The following is a 16,160-nucleotide window of genomic DNA, read 5'->3' as shown; positions in this document are numbered from 1 at the left end:
ATATGATGCTCATGCCAAGGATCTACCTGTGCTGGCTCCAGACGATGTTGTTCGCGTCCAGTTGCCTGAGGGAGGTTGGTCAGCCCCAGCTATTGTCATCAGGCAGGCTGCCCCCAGGTCCTTTGTTGTCCAAATGGCTGATGGCTCCATTCTACGGCGCAACAGGAGGGTGCTACGAAAAGTTCCCTGCCCACCGCCTGGCCGCACTTCTCTGCATGTCATCATGCCTCTTCCGGACATCTCGCACCATGAGGCCACCAATCTGGCAGCGATCCCACCTCTCCATGAAGAGGGAAGAATGACCCTTATCCAGAGATTACTTTGGAGGCTTTGCCACAGAAGATTTGCAGAAAAGGATTACTCGTTTTGGAGGAAAGGGCCACACTGCAATAAAGAGCAGAAACTGTGCAAAATGAATGAAGGTGATGAACGATTGAATGTTGTCTCCCTGTGTTCTGAGCCTGGGAGCAGGTGGAGAAGAAATTTACTGGACTGCATGATTGTCAAAGTAAGTGGGCCAATATTTGGCTTTATTTTACTATGTTGTCTGCTAAAGTTGGTATACTGTTAGAGAGGGAAAGCACTGCATTTTGTTCATCGTTTATCTTTTTAAATTCACAAGTATTTCCTGGAAATTGTGTAATGCTATCATAGCGACATGTTAATCCGTTAAATGTACCAATCAAGTGGGAGGTACTAACATAAATCCCTTCCATATTTCCTCGCAGAAAAAAGTTATACACAAGGAGCAACGCGGGTAGACAAGAGGAGGTCACCAAAAATGCAGCATTGGTTTTCTTATTTTAAAAAAATAGCCCTTGAGATTCTGAGCCTGGAGGCAACAGATGGAATAGAGGGAGAATAATGTCAAAAAACTCCATGTTTGTGGCTGGTGCCATTCATATTTTAACCTGATTTCCTTTTCTAAATGAATTCAATTTTATTACATTTCACTGCATAACACTGTTCAGTTGATTTAAATTAGAAATGTCCTTATTAACTCACACACATTCACTTTTTCACTCACAGGCAAATATTGCAACAGTAGTCTTAAACTAATAACCAAAAATGCCTAGCCATGTGATGCTATGTTGCAAAGGCTGCTTCATTGCTGACATTCTGAAGTATGCTATTATTCTGTTCTTCCAGTTATCCGAGCAGAGGGGGAAGAACAACAAATATTCAATATCAACCAAGATCTCACAGTACCATGTGTAAACCATTTCTAAAGTGTCAAACAGCAGCACAGATGTTTCCACTGCTGAGGAAGGGACCATTCATGAATGGCAGATGAAGAGCAGAGTACAACTGATGAGGAACAAGTGCAGGTGAAGTTGCAAAAGTTGAAACCTGCTGGACAGAAGACCACCTCAGGGATATCTTTAGTTGGTGCAACCTAGGGTTAATATTTCAAAGATCTCTACGGAGGCACATTTTGGTAGTTCAACATCAGTATATTATGAAATCATTTTAAGGGTATGTAACTGAACTGTACAGTGGGGAGGCGGTGACATTGTGGTATTGTCACTGTACTAGTAAACCAGAGACTAAGAATAATACTCTGGGGATCTAGACTCAATTCCCACATTGCAGATAAAGAAATTTGAATTCAATAAAAATCTGGAATTAAAAGTCTGATGATGACTATGAAAACCACTGTCGATTGTCATAAAAACCCATCTGGTTCACTAATGTCCTTTCGGGAAGGAAATCTGCCGTCCTTACCTGGTCGCGTCAACATGTGACTCCAGACCCACAGCAATGTGGTTGACTCTTAACTGGCCCCTCAAGGGAATTGGGGATGAGCAATAAATGCCGCCGCAGCCTGGAATGCCCAGAAATCACCTGCAATGCCCATGTCCCATAAACAAATAAAAAAAGTTGGAGAGCATCACAAGGTGATTACAGACCCAAGGGACAGAACTTGCACTTGTAGCCATCTGGGATGGCCACTTCCAGAACACAAAATGGACACTCACAGAGAATATAGGGAAATGTGGACAATACTAAGCAACAAGCAGGCACAGTGCCTGAATGTATATTTTGGGAAGCAGTTACCAGACGAAATCATAATTCTGGGTCGATTAACATATTGATGGCCCATCTCCGAGGAACAATGGACTAACACTCAGGTAGTTGATACTGTCGCAGACATCCTTGTGCCAGTACCCCAACTGAAAGACACAAACAAAGCAAGGCCAACGGCCACCTAAGACACGCCCAGCCATCAGGGCACCCACCCCTTTATTGGTTAAGATCGATAACCGTGATCGAGAAGCTGCCCAATTAATTGGGACCAAGTTTAAGGCCCGCCTAAAAGTGCGCGAAGCCCCTCCAAGTATAAGAAGGAACCCCCACGAGCGATTCGCTCTCTTGGATTCGGCTCTCAAGCGGAGAGACCCATCCACCAGCATCACCAGACGCAAGTAAGTTCAAGGTCAATGCTTGCTACCAGACGGACGACCTTCGCTGTACTCCTGTTACCTCTTCAAACCCAACAGCCTCAGATTCGAACAACGGCCATTGTTCCTCTGACTAAGTGGGCACCCGAAGTTAAGTATAGGCGTTACTGATAGAGATAGTTTAGTTTGTAGTATCATCATGCATGAGTAGATCTTACTGTGTGTAAATAAATCGTATTGACTTTGAACTAACTAACTGGTGTATTGGCTCTTTGATCGGTATTCGGGTTGAACCTTGTGGCGGTATCGAGAGATACCTGCCGACTCTGAAAGTACACTCTTAATTAGGATTAAGAAAGCCGACCATATTGACCGCCATATTTATAACCAAATAAATATAGCAACACACTGCATCTGATTCACTTCCTACACCTCTGAGTATGAGCAACCCAGGTTTCTAGGGACAGATTGGAGGAACTCCCCACAGGATGTAAGCCCTGACTTGGGAAGGTGACCCTGCAGGGAGTGGAGAGGAGTGATTGTTGTATTTAGTGTGAGAATAAAGAGAGTTGTATCCTGTCAGCTGGCCTCTTCTGGAGTCGTTGCCTCCATCCACAACACTGCCCACCCAAATTCAATCATCCAGGAAGATCCTAAATTCCCCCTCATTGTACCATCCATTCATCTCTCAAATTATTCTTGAGTTTTCACCTCCACTACTTTATGTGGATCTATTCCATGCATTGATCGTGCTTAGTGTGGAAAGTAATTTCCTGCTATACGTCCTAAATGTATTTTTGCGAGGCTGAATCTGTTGTCTTAACCCAATTTGACAGAATGTTCTGAAATTATCTTTTCCATTCCTTTGACTATCTTAAAGACTTCTACAAGATTACCTAGCAGATACTTTCTTTTTCAGGCTGAAAAAACAAATGGCGTCAGTTTTTCCAAATATCTCAGACTTTAAATTAGGATTAGGCTTCTCATTCTTCTCTTCACAGCCTGATATGAGTCTCCACAACAACGAGGAATCCATAGTCTTCGTTTATTTTTATTTTAGAAAAAATATGTTTATTAAGAATTTTTTACCAAAATTTTCAACCATACAAACAACAAACCCCCCCCCCCCCCGAAACAAAAAGAAAACGGGTTGCTGCTGCTGCTGACCGAACTTCATCTAACGCTCCGTGAGATAGTCTAGGAACGGTTGCCACCGCCTGTAGAACCCCTGCGCAGACCCTCTCAAGGCAAACTTTATCCTCTCCAACTTGAGAAACCCTGCCATGTCATTTATCCAGGCTTCCACACTGGGGGGCTTCGCATCTTTCTACACGAACAAGATCCTCTGCCGGGCTACCAGGGACGCAAAGGCCAGAATGCCGGCCTCTTTCGCCTCCTGCACTCCCGGCTCGTCCGCTACTCCAAATATTGCTAGCCCCCAACTTGGCTTGACCTGGACTTTCACCACCTTAGATATAGTTCTCGCAACTCCCCTCCAGAACCCTTCCAGTGCCGGGCACGACCAAAACATTTGGGCATGGTTCGCCGGACTTCCTGAGCACCTCCCACATCTGTCCTCCACCCCAAAGAACCTGCTCAGCCTCGCCCCCGTCATATGCGCTCTGTGAACAACCTTAAATTGTATCAGGCTAAGCCTGGCACACGAGGAAGAGGAAATGACCCTACTTAGGGCATCAGCCCACAGACCCTCCTCAATCTCCTCCCCCAGCTCCTCTTCCCATTTACCCTTCAGCTCCTCTACCAAAGCCTCCCCCTCTGACCCATACGCCCAAAATCATCCTGTCTTGAATCCCCTGTGCCGGGAGCAGCGGGAATTCCCTCACCTGCCGCCTCACAAACGCCCTCACTTGCATGTACCTGAAAGCATTTCCCAAGGGTAGTCCAAACTTCTCCAGCACCCCTAAGCTCGCAAACGTCCCATCGATGAACAGGTCCCCCATTCTTCTAATCCCTGCCCGATGCCAGCTCTGAAACCCCCCGTCCATCCTTCCTGGGACAAACCGATGGTTATCTCTGATCGGGGACCACACCGAGGCTCCCATCGCACCCCTGTGCCGTCTCCACTGCCCCCAGATCTTTAGCGTTGCCGCCATCACCGGGCTCGTGGTGTACCTTGTCGGCGAGAGCGGCAGCGGTGCTGTCACCAATGCCCCCCGGCTCGTTCCTTTGCAGGACGCCATCTCCAACCTCTTCCATGCCGCCCCCTCTCCCTCCATCACCCGCTTACGGATCATCGCCACGTTGGCTGCCCAGTAGTAGCCACCCAGATTCGGCAATGCCAGCTCTCCTCTATCTCTACTACGCTCCAGGAACCCTCCTTACCCTCGGGGTCTTACTCGCCCACACAAAACCCATAATGCTCCTGCCTACCCTCTTAAAAAAGGCCTTGGTGATCACAATTGGAAGGCATTGGAATACAAAAAGAGACCTCGGGAGGACCACCATTTTAATCGACTGTACCCTGCCCGCTAGTGAGAGTGGCAACATGTCCCACCGTTTAAAGTCCTCCTCCATCAGCTCCACCAGCCGCGTCAAATTAAGTTTGTGCAGGGTCCCCCAGCTCCTAGTTACCTGGATCCCCAAGTATCAAAAGCTCCTTTCCGCCCTCCTCAACAGTAGGTCGTCTATCCCTCTTCCCTGATCCCCCGGATGCACCACAAAGAGCTCACTCTTCCCTACATTGAGCTTGTAGCCCGAGAAGTCCCCAAACTCCCTTAGCATCTGCATGACCTCTACCATCCCCTCCACTGGGTCCGCCACATACAGCAACAGGTCGTCTGCGTACAGCGACACTCGATGCTCCTCTCCCCCTCGAACCACCCCCCTCCATTTCCTGGACTCCCTTAATGCCATGGCCAAAGGTTCAATTGCTAATGCAAATAACAGGGGGGACATGGGGCACCCCTGCCTCATCCCTCGATACAGCCGAAAATACTCCGACCTCTGCCGATTCGTAACCACACTCGCCACCGGGGCTCTATATAGGAGCTTAACCCAACTGATAAACCCCTCCCCAAACCCAAACCTCCGCAACACTTACCAGAGATACTCCCACTCTACTCGGTCAAAGGCCTTCTCCGCGTCCATAGCTGCCACTATCTCCGCCTCTCCCTCCACCGATGGCATCATTATCACGTTTAGGAGCCTCCGCACATTGGTATTTAGCTGCCTGCCCTTTTACAAATCCCGTCTGGTCCTCGTGAATCACCCCCGGGACACAGTCCTCAATCCTCGTCGCCAACATTTTTGCCAGCAACTTAGCATCTACGTTGAGGAGTGAGATCGGCCTATACGACCCACATTGCAGTGGGTTCTTATCCCGCTTCAGGATCAAAGAGATCGTCGCCTCCGATATTGTCGGGGGCAGGGTTCCCCCCTCCCTTGCCTCATTGATGGTCCTTACCAGCAATGGGGCTAACAGGTCTACATACTTCCTATAGATCTCCACCGGGAACCCATCCGGCCCCGGGGCCTTCTCTGCCTGCATGCTCCCCAGTCCTTTAACCAGCTCCTCCACCCCAATTGGCGCCCACAAACCAGCCACCTCCTGCTCCTCCACCCTCGGGAACCTCAGCTGGTCCAAGAATCGTCGCATCCCCTCTTTTCCCCCTGGGGGCTGGGACCTATACAGCTCCTCGTAGAAGGCCTTGAATGCCTCATTCACTTTCACCGCACTCCGCACCGTAGTTCCCTTTCCATCCTTGACTCCACCTATTTCCCTCGCTGCCATCCTCTTATGGAGCTGATGTGCCAGCATCCGGCTCGCCTACTCCCCATACTCCTACATCGCCCCCTGTGCCTTCCTCCACTGTGCCTCTGCCTTCCCTGTGGTCAACAGGTCGAACTCCGTCTGGAGACTTCGTCTCTCCCTGAGTAGTCCCTCATCAGGGGCCTCTGCATATCTCCTGTCCACTCTTAAGATCTCCCCAGTAACCTCTCCCTTTCCCTGCCCTCTCTCTTCTCCCTATGAGCCCAGATCCATAAACCCCCTGAGCACCTTGGCCGCAGCCGGCCTCTTTCCAGTCCTAGATCTGGAGCGATCCAGTGCTGGGTCCAACACCGTGTTGAAATCCCCACCCATTATCAAGCTTCCTACCTCCAAGTCTGGAATACGCCCCAACATCCGTTTCATGAATCCAGCATCGTCCCAATTCGGGGCGTATACATTTACCAATACCACCCCCGTACCCTGCAACCTACCGCTCACCATCACGTATTGGCCTCCATTGGCCGCTACTATGTTCTTGGCCTCAAACGACACCCGCTTCCCCACCAGTATTGCCACCCCTCTATTCTTCGCATCCAGCCCCGAATGGAACACCTGTCCTACCCATCCCTTCCTTAACCTGACCTGATCTGCCACCTTCAGGTGTGTCTCCTGAAGCATGACCACGTCTACCTTCAGTCCCTTTAAGTGCGCGAACACTCGGGCCCTCTTAACCGGCCCATTTAAGCCTCTCACATTCCACGTGATCAGCCGGATTGGGGGGCTACCCCCCCACCCCCCCACGCCCCCTCCCCCCTGCTGACTAGCCATCTCCTATCTTAGGCCAGTCCCCCAGACGGAGAACCCCCGCCCCGACCACCTCTTCCATTTTCAGTTCCTCCTCGGCCAATGCAGCAGCAACCCTATTGTCCCCCCCCCTCCCCCTTCCTCCCCTGCCCCCCTCCCCGCTAGATCCGAATCTAGCTCTTTTGCTCCCCCATGTGGAAATCCCTCCTCCTCCTTGCGCTCCTCCATCCCCCCCCCCTCCCTAACGCGGGAAAAAGCCCACGTTTTCCTGAGCCAGCCCCGCCCCCTGTGGCGCAGCCCCTGTTGCGGCCTTATCCCAATTCCCCCATCCCCGAGTCTCACCTCCCTCCAGCACCGACGCCCACATTCCTCACAGTCGCCCCATCAGGAACTCTTCCCCCATCCCCATCCATCGTCCCACCCGTGAAACATTCTTTACCCATATTTACAACCCTGAATACAGTCAACATCTCCCCCACATCCGCAGTCCCTCAGTTCGAGTCCAACCTCCGCGCTCCAGTGCTGATAGACTCAGATCACCGCATTCTCCCATCTGCTGCTCTGCTCCTTCTTGGCCCATCTCAGGACACTCTCTCTGCCCGCGAAGCGATGGAACCTCGCCACTATCGCCCTTGGCGGCTCGCCAGCCTTGGGTCTCCTCGCCAGGACCCGGTGAGCCCCTTCTAGCTCCAGGGGGCTCGGAGAGGCCTCCGCACCCATCAGCGAATGGAGCATCGTGCTCACATACGCCCCGGCATCAGCCCCCTCCACGCCTTCAGGGAGACCCAGAATCCAGAGATTCTTCCTCCTCGACCTATTCTCCAGGACCTTGAATCTCTCGGCCCACCTCTTGTGCACCGCCTCGCGCGCCTCCATCTTCACCGCCAGGCCCAAGATCTCGTTCTCGTTCTCGTTAGCTTTGTCCTTCACCTCTCGGAGCTCTACCGCCTGGGCCTTCTGGGTCTCCTTCAGCCCCTCGATCGCCAACAGCATTGGCGCCAGCACCTCCTTTTTAAGCTCCTCCACGCAGCGCCTGAGAAACTCCTGCTGGTCCATCCCCCATGCTGCTCGATCTCCGACCTCCCCCATCTTGATTTTTCCCCCTCATTTCTGCCGCTGCTCCAAAGCCTCTTTTTCCGCCGCTCCACTGCTAATCCCCTCCATACGACGAAAGGGGGGACCTACACCTTACCACACGGGATTTAGTCAAAAAAAATTCCGTTGGGGCTCCTCCGGAGAGCCCAAAAGTCCGTTATAGCGGGAGCTGCCGAAATGTGCGGCTCAGCTCCCCATCGCCGCAACGGAACCATAGTCTTCATTTATACAAGTGACTGCCAATCTGAGATGCAGCTTGTCAGGGAGAATGTGGGACACCTCAAGCCCTTCTGCAGCAGAGATCCCATTTACCCCCTTGTTTGTAAACTTTTCATGCAGCCTCGCCAGGGGCCAGCTCCCATCCCCCCGGTCGTCACACTGCCAGCCATTGTTCATCTTCTTCATCCACCTTCTTGCCCCTCTGCCTGTCTTCATGAGCCCTTGCATTTGCCCCTCACGTCCTTGCATAAAGTTGAGGCCTAGCTGTCATGACAAATGCTAAGAGCTGGACTCTTCACAATCTCATTGATGTCCAGTGGTTTGTTCTCACTCAAATATTTAATGGTGTTGAGGGAGTGACAGCAGAAGGGCAATGTGAGGAATTGGCATGGATAATGGAGTTACATCTCAGTGTGATGCCAAACTCAAAAACCTACAGCCACATCAAGTGACTAGCGATGCATCCTCTCAGCTATTGTAGTAATTCTCTGGTGCATGTAGTTGCAGGGCCATCTACTGACTCTGCTGCAGATAATTTCTATCCTATCAGGCAAGCGCTTGACACCCAGCAGCCATACATCTGTTCTCCTCCTATGAGAATACCTTTTAGAAGAAGCATATGGTGAGCAAGTGGAGCACACACATTCATATTGTTACAAATATAAAATTCCTTGGCAAAAGCACCAAATATACATTGTTATGATCTCCATAAGAGACCAATTATTTTTAAAGAGAAATTTCAACTTACAGTTAACAGCTGAAAGACGTCAAGACATATTTTAAAACTTGTCCTATATCAAATGACTAAGAGAACATTATTGACAAAACAATTTTTGTTGGCAACTTATACTTGAAACTGGAGAAATAAACTGTTCCCTTTTACTTATCACTCTGCATGGAATTACAGTTCTTAAAACAAACAGTTCACAGCTTGCAATGGGTTGGTTCATTTTTCCTTTCCCAGCCAGGTACTTTCTATCCTCAGAACTAGCTCTCACTGTGAGGGTTACACTAGATTCTGTCCTCTAGCTCCAAGCTAGGCAAATCTTCCAGCTTCCTTTAACTCCTCACGGACTCGGTCTTCAATTTGAGAATAAGCTCCCATCCGCATTCTGTGTGGTGAACAATTCTCTCAACTCAAGGTTCAGGCCTGGCTCATCTTATCTCTCGCTCTCGACCTCTTAGTTGGCTACAGGCCACACAAGATGAAATTGCAACTGCTGTCTATGAAATTCCTGGGTTTATAGGGAAGCTGTCAACCTGATCTCAAAAAGGCTTCTGCCCTCTTCCCCATTAGTTTTGTATCTTAGTAGAAATTTTAATTAGTTACCTTTGATCCAAACTCCCGTTCACCTTCGAAGAAAATGGATAGTTTACTGCACAACTGTTTGAAACTTGATATATAACATGTTTTTGGGACTTTGGGAGACTCAAAGAGAAGAATTCTCCGGTTTTGAGACTAAGTGCGGTGGCATGTGTCTCCGGCGGCTCCTTTCCTGCGGGCCAGAATGGCAGGATGCTCTACCAGAGTCTGTAATTAGAACCTCATTAATTATGCACAGGTGACTCACCTGGCAGCTGATTCATCTGCCACTTGTCAGCTGGCGGAATCGAAGGTCTTGATTACATATTTAAATATCAGTCCAGCACACTCATGCCAATCTCTCCAATCCACTTGTCTTCACCAAACCATGTAGGCTGCCAGCAACCCGGAGGGAAAAGACCAGCAGCCTCATGAAGAAGTCTGTTCTTTGATTCAGTCACCCTCCCCCTAACCCCATCACTTGAGATCCATGCCTCACTTGGGCCTCGACCCACCGCATCTGGAGTCTTTGTCTATCCCCTTCCAGTAAATAATGTGGTATCCCGTTTACCCCCTTGATTGTAAACTTTTCATGCAGCCTCGCCAGGGGCCAGCACCCCCCCCCCCCCCCCCCCCGGTCGTCACACTGCCTACCACTGTTCATCTTCTTCATCCACCTTCTTGCCCTTCTGCCTGTCTTCATGAGTCCTTACATTTGCCCCTCACCTCCTTGCACAACCCTCCTGCTACATTGCTCCCCTCATCCCCCCCCCCCCGGGTTTCACCTTGCAATCCATCCCCAGTCGATCTTCGGACCTTTGTTGCGGTGGCTGCACGGGTTTTGCAGCATAATTCTGTTCAGATAAACACTGGTATATGGCACCAGGAGGAAGGAGACCCCTGTTCTCCCCAACCTCAGGTGCAGCACTGATTCAAGATGGTGACAAAGGAGGGTCCATATGTTCAGCAGCATGGTGTTGTCCATGAGGATTAATTCATCATGGAGATAGAGGGCAGGATATGATCTACCCAGCAGATGGCAGGCACTGCAGTATAATGGCAGAAAGGCTTTATTGCACGCACCTCAAACTATCTTGTAAACTGAGGACTGCTTTGTCCACTCTTTAGCAATCGGATTTTAGACCAACGTAATTTCATGCTGGCTTGATGCAAGATTGGAAGGCCTGATAGGACACCGGCGCGCAGCTGTTTTAATGAGCTTTAATGGGATGCAAATGGTGTTCATAGCACCAGCCTGTGGGAAGACCAAGCTGCCATTGGGATAATTGCAACATGGCTTTATGCACTCCTGACCGCAGCTAAATTTGCTATGGGCGGAATAGGAGAATTCCGCCCAAAGTCTTTTAACTGTCAACTTAGAAACTGCTGTAATTGTTCCCCCCCCCCCCGAAAAGCGGCGTACTCTGGGAGTATCCACAAAGAGTATCCACCACCTGAGGCCATTGCCAGAGGCCCCCCCCCGTTATTCTCCGCACCCGACCGGCCGAATTCCCGACTGCGTGGATCTAATCTGGTCCTGCCATTTGGGATACCCGCGAGGCGGCTGCAGACTGATCCACGGCCGCCACGGTCAGGGGCGGGCCGATCGGAAGGCAGGGTGCCTCATTCGGGACTGGGCTTTTATTGTGCATGTGGTCCGGTCGGGCAGGTGACTGATCGGGGGCACTATCAGATAGATGTGTAGAAAGCAGCAGCTGTTACTTCATAACAATTCAAAACACATCACAAGGCTTTAGACCACCTAAGGTCCTTTGATCTGCAAGGCTCCTATTCACTTTAGCTTTTAGTAGGCTGTATTTGACAGAGTAATAGGTTCCAGCCTGCCAGAGGTGTGGATTGTTCCTTTTAATTTCCCTCCATGCTTGAATACATCTCAATATCGTGCTTTGAACCTAATCGCACAGGAAATAAGTGCTTTTCTACCTCCTTTTCTCAGCAGAAAGCACTTAAATGCTTTTGATATGGTCAGCAGCTGTCAATTATAGCTAGATGTTTATAAACATTTCAGTTAGGTACACAGCAGGGTACTTGAGATGCATTCAAGCATGAATGGAAATTAAAATAAACAATACAGACACCTGGCTGTCTGGAACAAACTTCCCTGTCAATGACAACGTATTAAAAGCTATTTATCTTTGAATGCGAATAGAAGCCTTGCTGATTAAAGGACTTGTGGGCATTAAAGCCTTGTGATGTGTTTTTGGATTTCTATGAAGTAACAGCAGCTGATTTCTACACCTCTGTCTGAGGCAGCAGGTGTAAGGGACAGATAAGTGAAAAAGCAGTGATTTTTCACTGTTTCTGTTGGGCTGCTCTTTAGCTTCCAGACAGTGGTGACTGATGGGGGGGGGGGGGTCTCTGATATGGGGGGGCTCTCTGATATGGGGGGTCATTGACATGGGGGGTCTCTGGGCATTTGGCAGGAGTGTCGGTTAGGGAAGGATCGGACCACCCCCCGTGTGTGCTGGGGGGGGGGAGGTGACCTAGCAATTGGGAGGGGGGATGCCCCTACTTGTCAGCTGGGGGCAGGATTTGGTTTCTGGGAGGAGAGGGGCCAGCCGCTGGACTTTAGGATGGCGGCCGAAAGTGGGATTTGGAACAGAATCCCTTGAGCACTCTGCCATGCATAGATTTGCATAGCGAGGTAGAATGAATCACTTCTGGGTGCCATCCTAGTGCCAGTGCACACCAGGAGCAATTATAGTCCGGTGGGAGGACACAGTCTCCCAAACAAAGAATCCTGCCATAATTGTGGTGTGCGTCTCTGATGAGGGGGTTTCTGATATGGGGGTCTGATGAGAGTCTCTGATGGGAGGGGATATTGGGGTGAGCAGGATTTGTGTTGTGAAGGAGGCCCTCTGGTGGCCTTTTGGGGCACCTACGTTAAATACAGGGCAACAATGGCAAATACATGCACCAAAACACGCTTATGTGAATCCTGGCTGTGAGGGGAGGAGCATCACGGAGGTGTGGAGAATCCGGTGTCCAGCCCGTTAATAGGATGCAAATGGGTTTAAATAATCCATTTGCATCCTCCTGCCGGCGTGGTATACGAACGTCAATGCCGGCATCAGCGGGGGACCAGAAAATCCCACTTTTTTTGCCTGGCGCAAAATTCACTGACGCCTTGGGAACTCCGCTACCCGCAGCGGAGAATCCTCGCCCACGTGTCTGATCAGTGCATTTTGGTGGACTGTGCATTATTCCATATACCAGTGTTTAATGCTTTACCACTTGGAATTGTTTTTGCAAAGGCATAGTTATTCTCAACAAAGCTAAATATATATTCTCAACCAGTGAAGTTTCCATAGCAACAGTGAGACCCAGTGTTTTAGAATGCTATTAAATTGGGACTATCACTCGCAGTGTGTACTGGTGTGAAAACTATGAAAGATAAATTGGTACACTAGAGATAACTTATCTGAGAATGGAGGGTAAACATATTGTTCGACAGAGGAGAGGCTACTATGATTTATTTGACAAAACTGTGTTGTTATCTTTTCTGGTAATGATTTGTGGAGTAAAGCAGAAGCTGCAGTGACATTTTTCAACTTGCTATAGCCCGTAAGGGGATTTTTCTTCAACTTTCTCTTCTGTACTCAAATGCCTAAGTTTATGGATTGCTAGCATTGAGATAAAGATCGCTCATGACATAAAATTACTTTCCAAGGTGTATGATAAACTCTTCAATGTTTATTGTTTTATTTAAAAACACCATATAAATGAAATTTTCCAAACACAAACAATCTAACTTAAATTACTGCGTGGAATGAATATGTGTAACTATTTTTATCTTGGTAATGAGGTAACACTGGAGTGCTTATTTCCTGTGCATTAAGGTGGAAATGCTTTTTTGGTTTCTCCTTAGATCTTTGGACAGGAAGTTGCAGCGACCTCTGCTGGCAAAGTCTCGAACTCTACCCAGCATTCCACAGTCACCAACTGTTACAAGGGCGCACAAAGAATTTCTACCTGATAACGATGATGGCAGAAGTGCAAGTAAATTGTTGCTTACAACAGAAACTCAGAAGGGATGTAGAGTGCCATCATTCGGTGAGTTTAAAGTTAGGTTGTCCTTAAATGGGTTGCAGGTCTGTCATGAAGATTTTAGAGTATAACATTATAAAATATAAACTTGTTAAAGTAGCAAATGGGTTAATTCGCACCAGAGTTTCTTGTTCAATCAAGGACAATAAAGGATGAATGTGTTTTCATTTTATTCATGTCTGCAGTGCTTCATTAGAGTAATTTTCACTGTTCTTTTTAAAGAAGTTGAGAACTCTGGTTGACCGCCAAAGCACATTGTGCAGAACAGCTTCAAGGCTGGAAAAAGTACAGAAAATAAAATAACTTTGAAACTGGGATTCAGTTCATGTCGCACAAACTTTTTTTAACCTATAGATAGGAAGCATAGGAACAGCATTATGCCAGTCAGCTCCTTGAGGTTGTACAGATCGTGGCTGATTTCTACCTCAATTGCAATAACCTGCCTTTACTTCATATTCCTTGATACCCTCAATACAAATCTGTTGATCTCAGTCTTGAAGGTGTAAGGGAAAACTGGAAGAAGTGAAGAGTTCCAATTTTGAGGCCCAAGGGCACTGTGTGATCAGAATTGCTTCTAATGCAGGACGATTGCGGCATGTTTGTGTCTGTGAATGAACAGGAAGGCAAAGTTCAAAGCAGCACTGACCATACTGCTGTTTTGAAATTAAAGAGAGGGGAGAGAGAGAAAAAGGAAGTTTATGATAGAGATAGAGGGTGAAAGACATGAGCAAGTGAGTAGGAAAGTCCTGACAGTATGAGCCCAGAGTACTCAAAAGCAAAAACAGAATTCAACATTTACAGGTATGGATATTTGAAGCACTTGTTATTATATTTGAGTGGAGATGTTCATTCCTGATCCTGCAGGAGCTAATAAGAATGTAAAAGGCGCAATTCCAGGATCAACGGCTCTCACTTAGCATTTGTAAAGAAAGTAATGAAAATTTCTAATAGTTTGGGCACTATTCAACCTGTGACAGACATCCACAGAGCTTATTTTTAGAATGCTGTTGTTTTTCTGATACCTCTATTTCAGATGGCATTTGAGACTGCAACACAAAAATACTGTAGCAGCAATAAGAAGTAAACAAGGGCGGCTCGGTGGCGCAGTGGTTAGCACTGTTGCCTCACGCCGCCAAGGAAACGGGTTTGATCTCGGCCCTCGGTCACTGTCTGTGTGAAGTTTGCATATTCTTCCCGTGTCTGCATGGGTCTCACCCACACAACCCAAAAGATGTGCAGGGTAGGTAGATTGGTCAGGCTAAATTTCCCCTTAATTGGAAAAATCTTTTAACGAAGAAGCAAACAGCCAGCCTTACATTTCAAAAAAATGGCTCCTCACCTTCAGATTTTGTTTGGCTCTGAAGTCTTTCTCAAGAGTGCTCTTTAACAGCCATGAACAACTTTCCATTGTTATTCCAATCATTGTACTAAAAAATGGTGTGATTGCATCCCTGTTGTGAACTTGCATTTGCTATTTTATGTTCTTTTGTTTATTCATTTAGTTTAGCTTCGGAATTATCATGCAGAAAGTTGTTGTCAAATACTGACCAAGATATGCGTTTTGAATCTTTTTGAAGAACTTCTAATCTGTTTAGGTACCTGAAAGCAAATTCCACCAGCTTTTTAAAAATGTATTTTTATTGGAGTTTTCAAGTTTTTTCAATTATCGCACAAAAGCAAAAGGAAAAGACAAAAAGGCCACAGGTACCAATACAAAACAAGGTGTGGCTCTTGGGGCTAGATACAGCTCTTGGGGCTAAAGGGACCAAGGGATGAGGGGGGGAAGTCAGGATCAGGGTTTTGAACTTGATGGTCAGCCATGATCATAATGAATGGCGGAGAGGATCAAAGGGCTGAATGGCCTCCTCCTGCTTCTATTTTCTGTATATGTTTCTTTTTTTTAAAAATCTTTTTATTCTCCACATTTTCAACATTTTCATCAAATAAACAACCAAAGAGAAAACAAACAAAAACCAAAAAAAGAACAATCCCCCAAACACAAACTGCACCCTGCTCAATATACAGGCCAAGACAGCCACCCATACATTCCAGGTAAAAACAAAAATTAACAGTCAATCAGTAAACAGTGTAATCAAAGACAACAAAAAACCTTCTCCCCCCCCCCCCCCCCCCAATGTTTGATGACAACCAATTCTCGAAAGTGCATAATAAACAGTCCCCATGTATTGTAGAACCCTTCCCTCATCCCCCTCAGCTCAACCTTCGCCTTCTCAAGAGTCACAAAATTCAAGTCGGTCCCCCTGCCAAGCCGAGGCACAGGGTGGAGAAGCTAACCTTCACCCCAACAGGACCAGCCTCCGGGCAATCAGCGAGGCGAGGGCTCGCACCCGCCTGCAGCCCGAGCCAGTCCGCCACCCCGAAAACAGCTGTCTGCACCAAAGCAGGATGCAGTCAACAGTACAAAGTTACATCATACCCAAGGCTCAAAGAAAAATAACGAGAATAAAAAACCCGTGAACCCCAGAGCTAAGGGGGAACTACACTGACTTTAAAAAAAATTTGGAGTAACCAATTCATT

General features: G+C 47.9%; 1 protein-coding gene across 5 annotated transcripts in view; it reads left to right on the top strand.

Annotated features, from left to right (window-relative positions):
- LOC140394261 (ankyrin-repeat and fibronectin type III domain-containing 1-like) overlaps positions 1-16,160 on the top strand; it is a 1,262,745-nt gene that overhangs the window by 197,565 nt on the left and 1,049,020 nt on the right. For all 5 annotated transcript variants that reach the window (XM_072481308.1, XM_072481309.1, XM_072481306.1 and 2 more), the window contains exon 3: positions 13,443-13,627. In XM_072481308.1, coding sequence (XP_072337409.1) covers positions 13,443-13,627 — 185 coding nt within the window. The remainder of the gene's footprint in view (positions 1-13,442; positions 13,628-16,160) is intronic.

The sequence above is a fragment of the Scyliorhinus torazame genome, chromosome 17 (assembly GCF_047496885.1).
Source record: "Scyliorhinus torazame isolate Kashiwa2021f chromosome 17, sScyTor2.1, whole genome shotgun sequence".
NCBI lineage: Eukaryota > Metazoa > Chordata > Chondrichthyes > Carcharhiniformes > Scyliorhinidae > Scyliorhinus > Scyliorhinus torazame.
The sequence above is the reverse complement of the archived record's forward strand: the minus strand, read 5'-3'. Positions and strand labels throughout refer to the sequence as shown.